This window comes from Ictidomys tridecemlineatus, chromosome 12 (assembly GCF_052094955.1).
Source record: "Ictidomys tridecemlineatus isolate mIctTri1 chromosome 12, mIctTri1.hap1, whole genome shotgun sequence".
In the NCBI taxonomy this organism is placed as follows: Eukaryota; Metazoa; Chordata; class Mammalia; order Rodentia; family Sciuridae; genus Ictidomys; species Ictidomys tridecemlineatus.
Genome location: NC_135488.1, coordinates 57244811 through 57266944, shown reverse-complemented (window position 1 = coordinate 57266944; position 22134 = coordinate 57244811). Strand labels below are relative to the sequence as shown.

Genomic DNA, 22134 nt, shown 5'->3' with positions numbered 1-22134 from the left:
TTCAGGTTACTATGCTTACAGCTATGTCTTGGAAGTTTGATACTACCACTAAACTCCAAGTGTGTTCTGACCAGCCAGGTTTAGATATGAACAGTGATATTCCTTATTAGGTACACCTCTATGATCTGTTTCTCTTTGGTGGTCTTGTTGAATTATTGAGTAATATTAAGTTATCTTTCAACTTAAATCCCCAAGTTTAATTAAAATGCATGATTGCTGATAATAGGCAAAGGTTTACAGATTGAAAGAAAACATTTTCTTCTTTTTTCCCAGTTTTATGACATCAGTGATTATGTAGGGTATGTTTGCCTCTACTACACTCAAGCTACTGACAGAAGTATGGCCTGAGGCCCAGGAGAGATGCTGGGGGCATTCCCCTTGAGCCTTCCTTCCACCCACACTGCTTCATTATTGAATAAAACTACTTGAAATATTATAACTTTATGTATTTTTTATTTTAGAAAGTACTTGGGGTTTTTTTGGCATCCTGCAAGTGATGGCTCTTATTATTTATATCCTCTGTTTCAGAAGGTCATACATGAAATATTATGAGCAGAGCTACAAGGGGATGAAAATGTAAAGCACAGTTACTCCTATACACATATCCATCAAGCTGCTGACTTAAGATATTTACTTATGGCTTGTTACAATAAGTAAAAGCAAACTCAGCATTACTAAGAATATTTATGAAAAAAGTTAATCAAAATGCTTATATAATTGACTGTTTCAATCTGTACTGGGTCACATTCATAATTGCTTTTAGGCATGGTTTTAATGCCCTTCCTCTATAAATACTCCACGAGACTCCTCAACTTTGAAATTAGAACCTGCATATCCTTCAGAGGTTCAATAAACATTATAGTAGAAAATCAAAGTTCTAATTAGGAGAGCATTGAAATAATGCATAACTTTCTTTAAGAGGGCTCTTTAACATTTCAACATGAACAAGAAGTAGAGTCGACATCATTGCTGCCTTCTAGAAGACAGTGCAAAGTTTTTATATTAGCTAGAGTCACAATCAGAATTATAAACATTCTTCCATGTTAAGGGAGAAAGAGGGACTCTGGGGAAATCAGATTGCACAGCTAAGTACATGAACGGACCCAAAATGGAATGAAAGTGACCTGCATAGACAAGTTTGTTCCCTATTGTTTAGAGACCCAGACAATCATTTCGCTATGTCTCCGAGTGGTGACTAAATGCAGAAGCCTTGAATCCTGCTTAGTTACATCAGGCTTTCAGCATAAAAATGATTGACTCTGGGGCTTAAAGGATCAATAATCCCATATTATATTCTTAAATCTTCTACTGAAATAGTGGTAACTTAAAAAAAATGATGTTGTTTTCTCTGAAAACCTGATGATCCATCATAAAATATTAAGTCTGAATTTTTCAAAAGAGGGCTTAGCTTAAGCTAACTCAGGTAAAATCGCCATTCGAATATTTTTTTTATATATTTTGGTTTTAATTATCAGTAGATTCCCAAAGCTCTGTGTAAACTTATTCTGACATATGAAAATTATTTTAAATAAGGTTTTTGAAAGTTTTCATGTTCAGAGGGTACAATTTTCGCAATGCTATATGTTTTGCTAGTAGTTCACTTCACTTTTATGTTTGACTTGAGGCAACTCCTGGCCAAAGATGGCAGTTTTAAATAGCATGGAGGATCTCTATAGCACTGTTTTAAGTTGTAAGAAACAGAAATAAATTGGAGCCCAATTAAGTCAAATTTGATCAAGATTCTTCAGGTGTGATCTCCAATAAATCAAATCTGGTAGGCATGACATATATGCATAATACTGCACACATTAAGAAGTGGGGGAGTTAAAAAAATTCCTTGTAGTTTGAAAAGCCACTTCAAATCCATTGAACAAATCCTTAAAGGAAAATAAAAATGCCAAAGAATTATCTTTAACTTTTAAATTCATAGTCAACATACTTTACTTGCATGGTTGAGAAAATAGGTGTAACCCAGATTATAAATATTAACTGGAAAGTCCAGAATTTGATAGCAATGGCCATATCTACTATTGTGTGTGGGATGAGCGGGCTTCTCTTGATTGAACTTTTCCTTCAGTATGACGTGATGTTTTTCTCAGTTAAGACAGAATTTAACTTCAAGTCTAATTGTGAATGGTAGCAAGTGAGAACAGTTTGAGAATAAAAGTCATGCTCAGTACCCTATGCTGGTTTACTTTGATATGAGGGTATTAGAAACCTCTTTGGCTATTATTTCCATATAATTTGGAATTAAATGAATAGCAGCTATTAACTTGGTTCTTGCAACATCCAGTAGTACCACAATGTGTTAGCACACTTTAGAATGTAAAACTTGCTCTAATAAATTATGACATACATTTCATAGTTACGTTTTGTTTTAAAAATGAAAGTAGGTCAATCAAACCAGTGAGTACATCAAAAGAATGTCCATAGTGAGTCTGGGAAATGTGAAACATAGTATCACAATGCTGAGGAAGTGAAGAGAAAATGGCTCAACTGTTATGAGAATTATTTCCTTTGTTAAAGAAATATGAATGAGCATTTTTGTTTTTAGTTAGTGATAAATTTTTACACAGATCTTCCTCTCCTGTAAGATCATATGACTTAGAACTTACGAGGATACTTAACTACTTTTCTCACGTTATGTGCTTTTATTAAGGAAGGCCACATGTCTATAAAAAGAATTGTGAAATATGTTAGCTCATGAGCCATATCTCATTTCTTTTTTATACCTTTTCTGGCCTCCTTGTCTAGCCATAAAACATACAGAAGGCACTTAGTAGATACCTACTGATTCTTATTGAATTGCCCTGATATACACTAGAAACATAACACAAATATAAAGCACTCAACATTAATGTGAAGTGTGGTATACCAACCACAAAATAATATGTTTATTTTTCAACATGTTTTTCTTTTATTGATAAAAACTACACAAAAGCTAATTGATCATCAATTTAAAAAGCAATGTTACACATCATGTTGTGTTTAGAAATTGGTCAGGTTGGCAGTTTCACTCATGGACCACATGGCCATTGTTGTCGTCTACCCTTGGTCCCTGTGAGAATAATTCTGTTGGTCTTCCCACTCCGAGGTCTTCACAGGTCTCTCTTTCGGACTGTCTACAGTGAGGGCTGCCAATGGGGAAAAAAAACCCAAAACTCCTAATATTGTGTACAATGTTGTCTTGAAGGAACATTCAGTTAGATTTATTGAATTTTCATTCCAGTAGTTTTATCAAACTTTGTGGCCAACTTTATTTGTGGTCTATGGTAAAGCAAAGTTTCTTTTGGTACAACATAAGCTTTAATGCCCATGTTTAGAGTAAAAAAAAAAAAAAACAGAATCACTTGATCAAGAAAAAAAAAAAAGAAAGAAAAATTAAACCAACCAAACAAGAACATAGTATTTTTAAAGGGAAAATAAAATGAAAGCAATTGAAATAAAGTCTGTGAGTGTTACACACAACTAACAAGGAAAACCGTTTTGTCTCCCCAAGTTCCCACCCACCCCTGTTTACCTGCCCCCTGTGGTTCTCCAGCCCAGGAACCATGCAGTGTAGAAAAATCAAATATACAAACAAACCTATAGATAGCTAGGGTGAAATCTATTTTTATAAGAACTTGACACTCTGGACTATTTACATAGTGTCATCCGGGAGCATTTTTGTTTGTTTTATGTTTTAAAGCAAAGAAAGTTTGGTAGTTCTCCCGGTTATGCTGAAGGTGCATCCGCTGCCCTCTGTAAGCAGTTTTGGTTTTTCTTTTCTCTATGCCATTTATGTTTTTTTGTTTGTTTGTTTAACAGGAACGATGAGCTTGCTTGATTGCTTGGGTTGGGACACCCATATCTCCTTTAGGATGAAAGCCCTCCCTATCCACGGCGAGGTCCCCCAGTGAGGAGTTGGCTTCTGCACTAGTTTGTTATTCTCTCCAGGTAAATGGCAGGTGCAGCCGACCTGGCGATGGTGGCGATGAAGCTGTGGTCTCGACCGAGCTCCAGGCTGGGGCTCTCCTCCTGCTCTGGAGACACTGTCTCATAGCCCTGGTTGACGTGCAGTGGCTGGTGAGCCTGGCAGTACCCGATCACCGGCTGGTCGTAACTATAGTAGGGCAAGGGCTTCACGTGGTGTGGAATCTGCATGTGAGAGACGGAAAGACGAGTTGATAACAGAAATGTTTCAGAAAGGTAAGCAGATGATATTTTTGTTCCCCATGCTGTTTCAAGACATATCGAATACGGATCGAATGACTAATAAACACTAGTTATTAAGGAAAAAAAATTCTTCCAGGATAATTTATATATGCTTTGCACTTAAAATCATAGACAAAGAATCTACAATGCACTATCATCTATCATGGTAGCCATTGCCATATCCCCATTACAGAAAGTCAGAAACTCCAACAGAGAAATTCCTCCAACAGAGAAATTGAAAACATTATGTACATCCATGCATTCAAATGCAGAAAAGCAGACATTACAAATATGGGTTGTGTTGCAATACGGTAAGACATATTAAGTGCAGAAAAATTAAAATGTGCAAGAGAATGTTTGATTCATTTTCTGTAAATAAAAATATAATCGTGTATATTTTACATATATGTTACAAACATTTTATTTTCATTTGTACTTTTCATTTCAAGTATTTCAAATCTCTATAATGGGCACATATAATTTTTTTTAATTTTAACAATAATCTCACAAATCATTTCTTTTTTTTCCTTTTTTTTCTTAGAGAGAGAGAGAGAGAGAGAGAGAGAGAGAGAGAGAGAGAGCTTTTATATGGTGCTGAGGATCGAACCCAGCGCCTGCGCATGCCAGGTGAGCATGTTACCACTTGAGCCATATCCCCAGCCCTCTCACAAATCATTTCTAACAGTTCATTACTTAAAAATATTATTCCAAAGAACTCTGGGATCATGGGAAAAGACATATCTTTGTGTTCATAACATGTGATGTTATTATTTGTGTTCAAGCTAAGATGCTAAATGTGTGTCTACTGATGGTATAATAAATGGTCTACAGAAACTCCTTTAACAGGAAAACCTGAACATATTAGAGTACTTTTGATTTGCTCTGCAGCTTTTTATTAAACCATAAATTTTTGATTTAAAAAAAGTGCATTCCAGTGTTAGAAAAAGAAAATTGATGATTGCTCAATTCTTGATCTCTTTCTAGAACAGTTCCCATAACCTGTTAGATCCAATTTGACACTGTTGATTAGGGATCCAAAGATGGTAGAGTATGATTGCATCACGGCTCTGTGAAGTTAGAAGTTGTGGCAGTTTTTAAACCTCTGTCTCTCAGCTTCAGCTCCACTTTTGTTGTACGCTTTATGATCCCGGAGTTGGATCTTTATAGACTGCATTTCTTTTACCTGTTTTAAGCATGGGAAGGCTTAGAAGAAGGAGAGTAACTGTTCTCAGTGTAGGCTGTCTATCTTTGTCTCCTTCAGGGATTCACTCCAACAATACTACTTCATTTTGCCTGTTTCATTTCATTCCTATAGTAGCAGGTGATACCTGGTTTCAGTCTTTCCAATATTTGCAACATAGAAACACTTGTTAAAACTTAACTTACACCCCTCCAGCCCCTGCCCCATCACACACACCAGATACCAACACTAGAGAAATATAAGGGTCATCTCCTCAAAGCCCTTTCTCCAAACTTTTAGGTTTAGTGATTTCAACATCTTCCTTTTGTGCCGTCAACCCTACATGAGGAAGGAGTGGTGGCTACGTCCTGAACTTGTGTCTGTGATACCTTGGCACTATTCTAGTCTTTTCATTAATTAATAATTCTATATCATATTAGCAATTCTTAATTAGCCTTGTTTGTTAGAATAACTGATACGTTGTCTCCTAACTGGACTACGTTCTCTAACTAGAACAGAGAGTATCAAAATAAAGTTCAGGGTATATTGTTCCATTAGAGTTTTGCTTCAAAGTGACATGCACACATATTTGTGTATGTACTGGTCACATTGTGAATTTTTAAAATCTGGAGGTCACAGTTAAAAATGTTTCTGAAAAATACTTGATCAAATCACATATTCAGATTACAGTTTAAGTCTTTGCAATAGTTCAGAAAAAATTGCCATGCTGCTCTTAATATTCTTTCTAAATGCATATGATTCAGTATTTTTCATGATGAGGTGGGAAATTAAATTTATATATATATGTATATATATATATATATACATATATATATATACTTTTGATTTATATATTTATAATATAAACATACTCTCTATGTATACATACACACAGGGAGAGCACTTTTGTAATGAGGTACATTGACTTCTAAGGAAAGCAGACATTATTTTCAGCAAGATTTAATAAATAGTGATGAATCAGAAATAATAACAGAATTTCTCACCAAATTGTTGATATAACCTTGAATATACAAATCCAGTCTCCAAAAAAAAAAAGGTTTGGAAACATTACATACTAGGTTAATTGTGACTGATGTAGAGATGTTGTAGACATTAGACATTTATTTTGGTGCTGATAGATCAAAGAACAGATTTTAAGGCAACAGGTCCAAATTACTTGACAGTAAATACAAAGTTATGTCTAAACTACCTCACCACAAATCTGCGGGTTTGATATTATTTCTTATTTATTTAGACCTCTATATATCTGTACAGATTCAGACATGAACTGTTTGCCAACAAGCTCTGTCTTGGGAAATCTCATAGGATTTTGCAGTGTGTCAGATAGGAAGAGAGATTGCGATTGGTATCATAGGTCACCACAACTCTGACAAAGCACATCAACGGAAGCAGATACTTTGTTCTGGCATTCTAGATAGGATAAATAATTTGGAGAAGACCTACCTAAGAGTAAAATGGTCCATTCTTACTTTTTGTCATTAATAGGTAGATAGGTATAGCTTGAAAACATTCTAAGAATTCAACACATTATTTCCAAACTACACAAATACTTACCAGGTATAAACATTTATTCCACACAATTTCATTTGAAGGAATGACTGGTTTTCTCCAAATTAGCCAACTTACCAAAACAAAAAATACATTAAAATTAATATTACTTCCGACTTGTGCCTCTTTCAATGTCTTATAGCACCACAAACGCCCTTTCTCCAGTCATTGCAAGAGCACATACTTGAATCCGCAAACATGTGTTAGTTAATATGACAGGAATTAAGAGTCTTCTAGACCCTTCTGTGCATCAGTAGCTCATAGGTAAACAGCATTGAATTTCAAATAAGAATTAACACTTTCATAGCTGAGAAATCCTATTTGTCTTCAAATTAAGTTGACTCAGATGTCAAGGAACCTGCATTAATTACAAAGTTTTGGGGTTGGACAGGTTTGTTTTGTTGTTTTTGCAATATACAAGGATTCGTTTCATTTTTCTTATTGTATTTTAGACAGGCTTAGAGCCTCTTGCAAGACCAGAAACCATTGTAAAGTTGCCTTCTGCAAAACTGACCAATGGCAAAAGTTCAAAAGCCAAGTGAATTGGCAAGGTTTGAAAAGATAGTACAATGTTTGTTCATTTACTCTTAAAGTCTATTCTGTAGGACATTTGTAATCAAAGGAATTTGTGGTTTCTGAGCAGCTAAGAGACTGAGGTCTTGTACTTTATAGTAATAATGTACAGTACATTAACCACCTGAGTCCCTATGTGTATCATTGTTTCCTTTCCAGTAGTCAAAATAAAGTATCCTTTAAGCTTCCCTGAATGCAGTTCTGGTATTTTTGTAAATGTGTTCTCAGAGCTTTTCCAAAGGGTCCCAGTGCTCCGTCAGCTCTCTGATGGGCTTTACCGGGTAGCTCAGCAGAACACCCCTATTTAAAGACGTCCTCGATCCCATGCTTGACTACACATTGGCTGCTTTGGAAGCTATGCTTTACTTACAGACAATGGGCGTGGTACACAGAATTTTAGAAATCATATTAGGAGAATATATTTTATTATATTGAAATTTTGCCATTCACTTCTCTGAAGGATATGAGCACTCTAATGTGAACCACATTTAAACATCTGTAGAGGCATATTTTATAACTAAATCAGAGGTAAGTTGCAAGGCGGATGGACCGTCATTATGACTAATTATAAGTCACTTTAATTCTTTTGAATTTCATGTGAATCCTCTGAAAATGGGGATAATAATGACACCTCATTTATGTCGATAATAAATTTCAGATAACCCTGAAAGGCCTCCCTGATTCTTAAGAAAAGGAATACAGTGAAAGGACATATTCTTATGCTTTTTTTTATTTGATACTGACAGCATCTTTTCTGGAAATGTGCCCTGTCTTTTGTCTTATAGTTTCCATTCAGAGAAATGCAGGCCACGAGGGTCAGAGAGTGGCTCATTAACCAAAGGCTTTCAATCCTACTTGGTGCACTAAGGAGCTGGAAACCTTGGCGTGTGTTCTGGTTTTCTGAAAGCATCATTTACCCTTTGCCAGGATATGTTTTCTTCCAACGCACTGAAGAGAGTAAAAACCTGACACATTCCTCTCAATTGCAGGGTCTTGCAGTGCTCATGATTTAAAGAGAGAAGTCGGGGGGGGGGGGAGACTATTTTTGAATCTGGGAGGAACAATGAAATTTTACTCATGTAGAGCTTCAAAATCTGCAAATTGACTTCCATCTCATAATTTTACATCTGTGATAATTATATTTAAAATGAGAAATGAATGTGTAGAGTAAATGTGAGAGAAATATGAAACGGATTCTTTATATATTTGATCAAAGTCTTTTGAAGTTCAATTTTGTTATGAGCATGAAATTCCAATATTGTTAACCTCTTTTCTCAAAGATGTAAGTAGTTTAAGAGTTATAAGTAGTTATAAGTAGTTTAAGAGTCTGATCATTCTTAAATTACCGTGGACTATCATTAGTCTTATTTATTAACTTTTCATGAACATTGTTCACATTTCAGTATGAGCTCCTTCAATTGAAGTCATAAAAGGTTGATTTTCAATTTCCTAAATGACATTTGTTCTCTAATTTCCAGAATTAAAGGATAGTGTCTGAGTATTCAGACCATTTAAAAAGTACCATCATATAAATCCAGATGAAAAATTCAATATAGTTGAATTGCTTAATGAAGATGGACACTTGGTTTATTGGAAGTAAAATTGATTAAAAATGAAGGGCAATAGCTAAATGAGTGTATAACTTCAACTTTATTCTACTCACTCTATTAGTATGTGACAAGATTGGAAAAGGAAGAAGTACATGTAAACAAGTTTGGGTAGTTATTATTTTTTTCAGGAATTTTGATTAAAACTGATAGAATCTCAACTCATTTAAGTCAGTTGAATGAAAGTGATGCTTAATTGGCTCATAAAATACAAGAAAGGATTTAATAGCTAATTTGAAGGATGAACAAAGGCACCACTGAGTCTCAGGAACACAGATGTCACGAAATTTCTTCCATCAAACATGCATGATAGCTTCATACCCTGAGTGCCAAATAACTTCCTACACCTGACTGAACTCAAGACTGTCACAGCTCCCGAGTTTTGTGTATTCCAACCAAGATAAGTGATGAATACCAAATCAATTTATCATACTACATTATCTGATCCCATTTACCATGTAACATTCTTGTTTATTTGAAAAATGCAGGCTTACTTTTCAATTAGAAAACATCAATAATCTAAGCATTAAATTCTGTTCAATTAAAAGTCAAACTTCCCAAAGAGCATGGCATGTCATATACAATATTTGTTAGAAGGCTTATTTTTGTGACACTACTTTGAAAAAAGTATTTTGAACTCAAAAGTTAATAATTGTTCTTCTATGTCTGGATGGAAATTTGAGCCCTGACCTTTGAGTACTAACTCTCTAACTTACCATTCAACAAACAAAGGCTATTCTACATAAAGGATGTTTCTCATTTTTAGTTTTTGCTTTCTGCCATTCCTAAGTCAGAACTCCAAGAAACCTCTACAAGGTAGAGAGGATAGTGCTTTAAAAAAAATGCTATCATATAATTCAGTGAGGCTGTAGGAAAAGCTGTTTTGGGTTGCTGAAAGTTATTTTCCCTAAGTATGAATCCCTCAACCATGTGATGTTTTTGGTGCTGGAGAGGAAAGAAAAGAATGGACTGAATACTTTCCCGGCCATGAGTAAAATCAGGGAGAGCATTAGAGGTACAGGAAGAAGAGGAGCCTACATCTCACTCCCATAACTCACACTGCAGAACACTAGGGAAGGAGAAAGCCCAGACCAGAAGATTAGACTTCCATTTACAAAATTTCTGTATCTGCCATTTTCTTCTATCTATCTATCTATCTATCTATCTATCTATCTATCTATCTATCTATTTTTGAGCCCAGGTGTACTTTACCACTGAGTCAAAATCCCAGTCATTTTTATTTTTTGTTGCTTAAGGTCTCCCTAAGTTGCTGAGGCTGGCTTTGAACTCACAATTCTGCCTCCTCCTCCTCAGCTGCTGGGATTACAGGCATGTGCCAATGTGAAAGACTCTTCCATTTTATTTCTTGATGTTCACCAATTTCTTTTCTTCACCAATAGCTCTTCATTTTCTCTCCACCCATGCCAAAGCTGATGGGTTAATTAATCAAATGAAACCTCTTTTTAAAAAATGCCATTTCTGATATCTGATATCTTAATACTTGATGCACACAAAGACCTGCCTCAATAAGAAGTAGCTAAAATAGAAAAAAAATCCCAGAAATAAAAAAGATTCAAGAATCCAGGAGATGATAAATCCAAGAGATTATAGCAAATAGCAAAATTTACTAAGAATAAATGAAAAATAGAAGTTATGTGAAACACATTATTATTGAAGTTTGTCATCTAAAATATTTCTTGGATACTTATGGGTATTCACTTATTTATCAAATGAAAGCACTTAAAGAGTCTTATCCTTTCCCCATTTCTTTTGAAGATGAAATAATAAATATGAAAAAAATCTATCATAAAGATTTTAAATAATTTATTACATTTATTGACCCTTGTTCTAAAAAACATCTTCAAAGAAAAACAAAACAGATAAAGGTCAAATTGATAACTTATTCACTTCTAGTTTGTTCAGGGGCTAAAATGTGTATGGTAGCTCTAGCATGTGAAATATACAATGCTAAATACAATAGATTTGGCTTTTTATATTGCCTGGACGTATTCAGGCCATTTTCAACTTTAGTTCTGACGAAAGTTGCTGTATAGAATTTGTTTTTCTTGTTCTGTTTTTATTCAAGGGTGGAAATGTGTACTATTTGTGCACTCATGGCTGACCAAATTTTAGCTTTCAAGACAGTAGTGGGATATCAGAACAGAACATCCACTTGCATCTTTATTGCTCTCCTACTAGGATCTGTTGTCTATGAGGTGTCGAGAGAGTTGATTAAGTTAATGAATGAGGTACTAGCTGTTCTTTGAAGTTAGCTTTGACTCCATTAACTGGGAAGCTTATTACATTAGCAGCCCTCTCAACATTCAGTGAGGTTTTGGGCTAATGAGCTGGATTAATTAACTGGTATTAATTTCTAAAGGATTTCCTAATATAATTCTGGCCTCTAAATTAGGAAGAGGAAGGTCTTCCCCAACAGTGTATTGGAAGCAAACGTCCTATCTAAACATATCTACATTGATTTGCTTACAAAGTATTTAAATAAAAATAGAGATGATGAAATTTCAAATTACATTATTTTTCTCCTCTATGGAAAAACCAATGTGGAAGTTTCAGTAATATACGATGATGCACAAAAGACAAAGTTTTTCCTAAGATGGTGATCCTTGTGTGGGTCTAGATTCCTTCTTGGAAAATTAAATACATACAAAAGCAAACAAACAAAAGAAAATTATCAGCATATGCAATTGACTCAATGTAAGATGGTTTTGTTTTCATCCCTTCTAGCAGTTTGGGAAAGGAAATGAAAGCAGGAATATCTGCACCAAGGAAGTATTGTCAACACTGGAGACAATTTTCACCCAAGCCCTCTCTCACTTTCTTCAATGTGCAGAGCAGCCTATTCTGTCTTCCATATGAGTTTGCATAGTATTCTATTTGGATTTATGTTAAACAATTTATCTGCCATAAATGGGTTTTATAAAAAAATGTGGCTCTTGATTAACCAGAATGTAACTGATGCATTTTCCCTTGGAAGACATATTCAGTTTGTGACTCTCCTAATATATTTAATCTAACAATGCAGTGGGCATACATTTAAAGTTAGAAATTATTTAACAAATACAAAATTGAAGTGTGATTCTCATGAAAGGGAGGTGATTGAGTTTCTTTCAGGCATGTACCTTTGTAAAACAGTATTGCATAACCCAAGGTAGAACTTTAGAACCAACTAATAGACACAGAAGGAGGAAAGGCCCAGAAGGTTTTACATATAATTGATAGGATGAAATTACTACCCTGATTCTAATACCATTTAAATTGAACTCCTTGGGAGACTGGATGTTTCTAATGAAAAAAAAAAATCTTGAGATGTATGTTTAATTATAAAAATAGAAGATACCCATTAAGAAAATGCAATTAAATTTTTTTCTGATTGAATATATATTAGAAAAGCATAAGAGAGTGATTCATAAATAATACTGGTTTCATACTTCATATGAAATATCTAAAGGTCTAGGTCAATGCCTGGATCTCTGCCATGGTGTCTATACTATTAAGGAGTAATTATATCAAAGTGAATTTGCCATCATAGTTCATGTATTTATGTGTTCATTCATTCATTCACATGACACATATTTATCACAGGGCTTGGCAAATCTTTTTTTATAAAGAGCCAGCAGTAAGTGTTTTAGGCTTGTGACCCATACAATATCTATTGTAACTACGGAACTCTGCAACTTAATTCTGCTTTTATGCTATGAAAGTAAACGTAAGCAAAATGTGAATGGATTAGCATGACTGTTTCAATAAAACTTTATGTACACTGAACTTGAAATTTCATTGGATTCTTATGTGTTAAAATATTAATCTTTTTCTTTCATTTTTTTTAACCATTTATAAAAACATTGACCATTTAATTCACAGTCCATTTATCTGTGATCTAGGCACTGTGTTAGGTTTTATATATATATAAAACCTAAGATTAAGTACTATCAACATTGGAGCTTATTAAGAAGTGACAGAGTGAGATGAACAGGATTACACTTCCCTGTGTTTTAGACCACCGAATCCATATCAGCAAAACAGAGAGAGAAAAGCACTCCCAGCATTGCAGATTTACACCGAAGGTCTAATTCTTCTGTAGAATAAAGCTCTCAGTGGCTTCCAGACAAAGAGTGAGACTCATGCAACCTTGGTACTTGGAAGTCAGACTTGAACCTCCAGGTGGAAGTCTGAGGTCACCATCCAGGGCATTTTGATCAGATGTACTCTGACAGGATAAAAGCCCAGTGACCTTTTAGCAAAGATCTTACAGGACACTCTTAAACCAATGAACCTGCCCTTGAGTATATGATGGCTTCTAACACAGGACCCAAGAGAACTTTAGTGATTTTGTAAAAGTGGTTAGGTTCAGGGGTCATCTAATCATAAACTGATTCCTCCCACCCACACTTTTTCTCATGGAAAAGTTAAAAATAAGCCTTCTTCCTATTTCTCAATCTCACTAAACTATTCCTGTGCCTGGTGGGTCTTTGTACTTACCATTCTCTTTGCATGGAATAGCCTTTTTTTTTTCCTTTCAGTGGGCTTATGCTAATCTTTTGAGTCTCAACTTAAATCTCATGTTTCAGAGAGGCCCTCTCTAACCACCTTGTCTAAAATGCCATCCCACCCCCATTTACATATGTAAGCCATTGCTTGTTTCAATTCCCTGTTTATTTTCTGCTCAGCATTTATCAAAATGTCGAATATTCTTGACGATGTGTGTCTTTGCTCCTTTACTCTCTGTCCCCGTTCTCTGAGTAAGCCCCATGATGTCAGTTTCTGACTTGTCTGCTGTTGTCTGCCTAAAACTCTTCAATAAATGTGAGTTAAAAGAATGTATAAATTTATGAGAGGCATTTGGTGGGGAATTGTGTTTTATTTCAAAGAGATAATACCTCAAAAACAGTAAGCTGCTCTCTCTTCTTTTTTTCTTTCTACTGTCTCCCACCCATTCTCAGCTATGAATTGAAACAGGAGGTCTAGGATCACACTCAGACATACTTAATCTACAAATGCTTACAGGCACCGCATTGTTAGGAGAGCTAAAGACATTAGAATTACTAAAGCTATCCATGACCTTAAGGGTTTTTTTTTTTTTTTAAAAAAAAAAAAAAACCTATAACCTGATATAGAAGACAAATGTGAGCAGAATTTTACACTATAAAATGCCACACTGGAAGAATTTGAAAACCTATGTGGAAGGAAAGAAAGAGGCGGGATGATTACCAGATTGTTTCTAACCCAAACAATAGATGTCTACAAAACCATTAGCAGAAAGCCTGCAAAACACAGAGCTGTACACAGGCAGTACTTCTGGGTCAGCCATCGAGGCACAGCTGTCTATGTGCCATGGTGTATACCGTGAAGTCACTCTTTGACAAGTTTTAGCACTCTGCCCAATTCATCCACAAGTTGCCCTGGTACAAAATAGATTCCACACCCTTGATCTTTTCAGACATCATCCTCAACTCTCAACCCAAAATGGCCTTAGCTTCTTGCAAAGGAATCCTTCCTACGTTATAATGAGCAGTAGAGACCGACCCTGACCCCAGGGTGGAAGGGCAGGACACTGCTACAGCTGCTGTCTCTGCTGCTTCTAAAAGTCAAAACAATCAACTCTTGCCTGCCACCCCTAATTTCAGAAACAGGGAGAAATGCAATGCTTCACCTTCCTTTCATTTGCCATTTGAAACCTTTTCAGCCATGTAGACTGCCCTTAAAGCAGTGGTGTGATCAGCCTGGATGCAACTTTGAGACATCTGTAGTGATTTTAAAACTCCTTTTTTCTTCTAGTCCCTATCTCACATCAATTAAATAAGAATTTCTTGGGTATGGCCCAGGCCACTCTATTTTAAATAAACAGCATCCCTGGTGATTCAAATGTGCATTCAAGGTTGACAGCAGTGCTTATTGTTAAATTTAGGTTGCTGTGGCTTAAAGATGTAAGCCCAGCAGGGAGCACCAGCTATGATTTACCTAATTCCCTATTCCTGCCAGGAGACTGCTTGACTTAAAACAAAGCAGACTACTTTCTAATCAGAAGCCAACAAACATGGTGTGCATGTGTGTGTTTTTGATTTCCCAATTAAACTTTCCTTTTTCATAAGTTCAGTTCGTTACTACTGATTTTATTCTGTCTCACCAATTTGAGCTTATTCACTTGGTCCCATTCATATTCTTGTCAGTGATTATACTGCCATCTTTTTAGTTATCATCAATTTGGAGATACACATACATAGTTTCTACTTTTTTTTTCCCCTCAAGTTTGGGCTAATTCAGTTGGGCAAATTGAACAACTATCATTATACACTTGTTTTCTAAATAGCTGCTTGTAGGTGAATTTACCTTGCCTTGGTAGCGAAGTGCCCATAAATGTTCAGTCAGCTGGAGAACTCCTTTGGCTAAACATTTTCACAATCCACTCCTTTTATTTTTTTTAAAGTAATTTAATTTACTGGGATGGTAGTAATAGCCCATTCCACTTTGCACTATGGGGAAGAAAAGATATTTTTATCTACTTAAAAGCTAATAATGACTCCCACTGTTGAAAAATATTCAAACCTTCCAATTATTTCCATCAAGCGATAAATTTAAAAGAAAAGAAAAAAGAATTAAAACCCCAATGTGTTAGCAAGTAAGCAATCATGACAAGGAGAAACTTAGGGAAGGATCATTAAATTCATCTTTGCTTTCAAACAACCTGATGCTCGTACACATAGGGGGCTATAAAAGGATGTCCTCTGACACTGGAAATAATAAGAGTCAACACATAATTGATGAAATGAGCCATCTGTAGTAATAAATAATAGGAAGGAATTATCTGTATGTGCAATACTACAGAGAACAGCTTGAAGGTGTTGATTTTTCCATCCTCTACACCTCTCTTAATTCCAACTGCTACCTCCAAGTTCACAGGGTTTATTTACTTGTCTCTCACCACTGTGCTCCAGAACACCACCGTGTTCACCTGCTTATAGTTCACACCACTACAGAGCTGACTTTTTCAAACTCCTATAACCCTTATTTCAGAATGAAGCTAAATTGAATAGCTACTTTGGTTGATCATACTCCAGAGGAGTGGAAAATTCTACCATGCTACATTTCATTGTGTTTCTTGGCCAAAATACAACCTTTTCTGGACATCTATACCTCTCCACACTGTTTCTATAGTCTTCTTTCTCCTTTCCTCATTTCCACCCCATATCCCTCCCTGACCTCTTAAATTCTAGTTTCATCATTAAATACTCTTTATCCAAAACCACATCAATGAACATGTATAGCTTCCTCAGCTGTTTGTTATGACTGGGGTACCTTGTACTTTTGACCGTGGAAGCAGGCCACTTGTCATCTGTCATGTTCTAGTTCTTCATGTTTCTCCTAGACCCTGACTTGTGGCCATTTAACCCTAGTCAGTGTACCTTGCCTAAATTACTCTCTTCCCATTGCTCTTTTGATTTGGCAGCTCTTATTTCTGAATTGTATTTTAACACAGATGTGCCATTGTTTTCCAGCAAGAAGGTTTAATGTATATTATTAAGAGTGCTCAATGGAACAACTAGTTTTTTACGCTGTCAACCGAATTGTGGTTTGCTGGTTTATTACAGAAATAGCGTTATTTATAATAAAAAGTTATAAATACTTTTATTTAGGTTATTTAAGTAATTTCATTAAGTGATTATAAATAAGTTTATTATTTCTCATGAGCTTAAATTCTCAAAAGAACACCTCTTGAGACCAAGATTAGCAATGGGATATTGATAAAAAAAAAAAAGAATCCACAATATCTTGGATGGATTTAATTTTCTGTGCCTTCCAAATGGCTATTTGCCTGATTTGTACTTAGGGTACTAAAAACATGGAAATGACTCATGATATTTTTAACTAAATATGCAACTAGACCGCAATGATTCAGATCAACTAGCAGAGGATCCTTCGATAAGGATCATGCATTATGGAGTATAAGAACATAATTCATTTCATTGAGTAAAATAAGAAATTTATATTCAGTTAAATATAAATTTAACTAAATATCATCAAGCTACCAATGTATGTAGATAATGGTATTTCTCAACTCTTTCCTTGACCGGTAGAGAGGTTATATAATCTGATAGAACAGATATGCAATCAGGAACTGGAGAAACTGAGAAGATTAAAAGAGATACTGAAAAGGCATCCCCTTATTTTCTGTTGTCTGTTAGAGGACTGGATAGATCAGAAGTTAATGAAATGGTTCATAAAAGATTTGTGACACACTGGGTGTAAAACACTGCATACACTTGCCAAAGAGTCTGTTCTTCCCTCTGCCCCCTTTTTTTTCTGAAGATCAGAGCTCATACCCTTGATCTATCTAGTAAGTGGCATTTTTATGGTAGAGCACTATTATGGATGGAATGTTGCATTCTCTCAAAATTTATATATTGAAAATCAAAACCTGAGTGTAACTATATGAGATTATGGAGCTTCTAAGGAAGTAATTAAGGTTAAATGTTGTCATAAAAATGTCTCCTGATCTGTTGGGAGTAGTGTCCTTATAAGAAGCAACAGAGGGCTTTTATCCTCTCTGTTTGTCTCTCCCTCTCTCTCTTTGTCCTTGCAAAAAGAAATCATGAATACATAGAAATATGGTGTAGGGAAGAGTCCTCAAATTTAATCAGCCTTGATATTACCTTAGTCGTGGACTTCTGGCCTCCATAATTATAAGATAAATAAATAAATACATTTCTGTTGTTTAAGCCGCCAAGCTTGTTCAGATTTGTTATGGCAACCCAAAACGACATAGATTTTCATACTGTGATGTGAGTCACTGCTATAACTAATACATAAAAATGTGGCCATAACATTGGAACCAGGTGACAGAGGTTAGATAAGTTTTGAGGTACATACTAGAAAAAACCTATGTTGCTATGAAGACATTGTTGGTAGAAATATGGATTTCAAAGGTCATTCCGGTGAAGTCTTAGATGAAAATAAGGAGCAGGCTTTTGAAAATGGCAGGGTCCTTGTTCAAGGTGACAAAGAACTTGGATGGACCAGGTTATAGTTGGTAAAAAGATTTAACGCGAAATATTGTGGATGCATCCTGGGTTTCTCCTAACCACTTATTGCAAAAGGTGAGAGAAGAGAGATGGATTGAAGAAGGAATTGTTAAGCAGAAAGAAACATAACTTAAACATTTACAAGATTGTCAACCTGTCCTTATTATTAAAAAAAATGAGGAAGTCATAGCAGAACAATCATTTGGTAAAGACATTGTGGGTTTGCATGAGCAGAAACAGAACACATTTGAACTAAGGGAGAGAGGGAAAATGGAACAGAAGGCAGGCTGCTGGACTCCTGGGATTCTACAGGATGGAACGACAGAACTATCCAGTAGCAAACATGCTTTTCTCTCAAGAAAAGGAAATAATGAGCCTGAGGTGATTTAGGGATCATCAGAACTGAGACTCTCTCCACATCCTCCAGGGGAAAGGCACATTCCCACTTGAGGTCAACATGTCACAATGTTGCTTCCTGGAGCTTTGGGGAAAGACCCTAATAGATCTGTAGGTGGGTGTGGAACTGTTGCCTGAAGCCCTGGAGGCCAGCACTTCAGTTGGTCAAGAAGGGAACGCCAACCCAGTATGCTTGTAAGGTGCGTTATGCGACCAAAGGGGATCATTACTGAGCCTTAAGATCTCATGGAATATGCTTTGCTAGGCATTGGACTTGCTTGAGACCCATCACCCTTTTCTTCCTTCTAGTTTATCTTTTGTTTTGGGGAAGGGGGATGATTATCCTATGCATGCCACACCATTGCATTATGGAAGCACATAGCTTGCAGGATTTCTCAGTTTCTGAGTTCTAGAAGAATTTTGCCTTAGGATTAATCGTACAACCAGTTCCTCTCTTGTATGACTTTAGTGGTATTTGGATGAGACTTTGGATTTCACAGTCGATGCAAGAATAAGTTAAGATTTTAAAGACTATGAGAACAGAATAAATGCATTTTATGTGCAAGAAGGACATAATTTGGGGTGGTCAGGACCAAAACATTATTACCGAATGTTGTATCTTCCCCAAATTCATATGTTGAAACCTGAACCATAAGGGTTGTTATACTTGGATATAAGGACTCTACTGAAGAAATTACAACTAAGCAAGAGCATAAATTTGGGGCACTAATCCAATAATAGTAGTGTTGTTTACCAGATGAGACACCAGACAGCTCTTTCCTTCTGTTTTTGTCTCTCTCTCTCTCTCTTATTTTCTGTCCCCACAATAGTAAGAAGAAGTAATATGAGCAACAGCAATATGGGGGCAGTCTACACACCAAAAAGCAGAGACTTCAGAATGTGAGTCTCTTCATTCTATAAAGGAAGGGTTTGTGTTAGCACTCTATTTTGTGAGTGTTACAGTACAAACTCTGCTTGTACCTTGATGTTGGACTGCTGCCCAAATAACAAAAATTAGTTTCTGTTGGTTAAGTCACCCAGCCTACAGCATTTTGTTATGGTAGCATGAGTAAATGTATATGGGCACCATCACCATGGTGTGCTGCAGCTTTGCATAAAGACATGTGGATGACTTCATAATGGTGCAAGAAATGTTATTGCAGTTGATAAAGCATTTGGGAAGAAAGCATTTAACAATGTTCTGTATGTATCAAGAGACAATTTCTTAAAAGAGGGATTAGTAAAATCATGTACCTTTATAATGGAATGTAGGGATATATGTGGCATTTAGTTGATTTATCCATTCAGGACCAAAGGGAAGACCCCAAGGATCAGTATATTGGTTACAATATGCTGAGATCTTTCTATAGGAAAAACTCCTTTGTGTTTAGAATAATGATAATCCATTTCCTTCTTTCTTGAACATTATTACGTTTTAAATGTGAGGTGTCCCCAAAAAAGCTCACATGTGGAACAATGCAAGAAGATTCAGAGGAGAAATGATTGGGTTGTGAGAGTTAAACCTGATTAATCCCTAGGGATTAATCAAGTGGCAACTGAAATGGTAGGGTGTGGCGGGAGGAGGTGGGAATGGCTTAGGGGTGTATATTTGTATATGGCAAGTGGAGACCATCCTCTCTGCTTCTTTGATCATCATGTGAGCTGCTTCTCTTTGCCACACTCTTCCACCATGATGTTCTGCCTTACATCGAGTCCCAAGGAATGGAGTCAACCTTCTATGGACTAAGGCCTCTGAAACCATGAGCTCTCTAATAAACTTTTCCTCCTCTACAATTGTTCTGGTTGGGTTTTTTAGTCACAGTGGTGAAATAGTGGGCTAAACAAACATCTTCCCCTATCCTCCATTTCTCAATGTTGTTTTATAGTTTTTAAATGAGGTCAGAGCTGTAAGGGGTCATACATGATTGGATTTTTAAATTTTCTTTTTTATGCCTGCCTATTTTTTTAAATGAACATTGAAAAATCAAGCTGCAGACATTTAGATCTACATGAGTATTGTTGCCTTTATTGTCCAGCTGGGAACTCTGAAATTAATACATTTTCTTAAGGTCCTACAAGCCATAGTATTCCTTGTTATTTTTTGTCACCCTAAAGGATCATGACTAGTGAAAAGGGGTCCAGGTAATCTAACTTAATACATGTGTTGGCACTGCAAATTGTTCACCCTCTTTTTGCTTTCTTGAATCCTTTGCCTACCCTTTGCTGCCTTGCCTTCTACCCAAGGAAGCTCATTTCTTACCTAGACTCCTTCACCTTGCTATCTGGCTTTGCTAAGTGTCAGTAAATAAGAGATGTTGTTCATCAGTGACAGGAGTCAGAGGTCAAGATATTTATTGCCTTCCTATGGTTCTGGAAGGTCCGATTCCCACTACAGCAGTGTTTGCCAATATAAGGCAGTTTGGCCTCCTGGGGAACTTTTGGCAATGTTGGGAGGCATTTTAGATTGTAGAGATGAGGATTTTTTTTAGCATCTAGCTGGTAGAGGCCAGAGATACTATAAAACATGCTGCAATGTGCAGGACATCCCCACCTAATGCAGAATTATCAGGTGTAAGATGTCAAAAATGCTACTGTTGAACAATCTTCTGGGTACGCTCTTTCCTCCCTCTTTCTCTCTCCTCCTCCTTCTATATATCTACATTATAAAGACATAAAAAGAATAACTCCTATTAGATGAATCTGTGAAATCTGTGAATCTGTAGTGTTCGTATCTGTAGCTCCTTCTACATCTAGCAACAGGGTACCTTCACTTTGCTCCTCCGGCCTTACTAAAGGAGAGGGAAAAGAACTCTTTCTGTTTCTATCCAGATTCTTCAACAACCCTTGAAAATTTTCACTTAATTTCGCTCTCATTTCTATAAAATTCCCATCATTAAACTCTCCTTGGCTAAAATTCTTAAGGGTACAGTCTTTCTTTCTGGGATTCTGGCTCCTGTGGAATTTAGGTCCACATATAATAGTTGACATTTCACATTATGTTCAGATTGTTTAAATTAGAGGTGGAATGGCAAACGTTTCAACTAGTCTTAAGTGTTTACATTTATTGAGGATGTTTCTGAGCCTCCCTTCTTTATAAGTCCTTGATGAAAATTAACTCATTTGATTTGGTTACAAATCTGATTCCCACTTAAAAAAATGGTAAAATTAAAACACAGGAGTGACATGTTCCGCACAGATTCACAGACTGAAGGTGGCTCTTGACATTCATACCTAGCCATTATGGCAAACAGGCACTCTCAACATCTCAAGACAAAGAAAGCTGTAGTTGACTCCAGTTAACCAGTCAAATGGGAAGCAATGGCAAATTTTCAGAGTGGCATCTGGGCCATTTTGATGGCATTCCACCTTCCTTGATTCTCTGTCCTTACCTTCTTCCTGCCTCCTGTCCTTCCCTTTTATTTTTTTGTTTCTCCTTCTGCATTATTCTTGCATGCATCCGTAACTTCTACTCTTTCCTCTCTTTGCCTTTGCCCATTTTTCTAAGAGTTAGGTTTGTTTCTGGGATCTAAATGTTAAAATATCCTAAGTTCTTTTCATTGAGAGTAGCACTCAAACC

The 22134-nt window shown here is 36.1% G+C and overlaps 1 protein-coding gene across 3 annotated transcripts in view; it reads right to left on the bottom strand.

Moving 5' to 3' along the window:
* Positions 1-2860: 2860 nt before the first annotated feature.
* Lrrtm4 (leucine rich repeat transmembrane neuronal 4) overlaps positions 2861-22134 on the bottom strand; it is a 734614-nt gene continuing 715340 nt past the window's right edge. For all 3 annotated transcript variants that reach the window (XM_040271212.2, XM_078028947.1, XM_021729160.3), the window contains one exon: positions 2861-4137. In XM_040271212.2, coding sequence (XP_040127146.1) covers positions 3916-4137 — 222 coding nt within the window. In that variant the 3' untranslated portion in view covers positions 2861-3915. The remainder of the gene's footprint in view (positions 4138-22134) is intronic.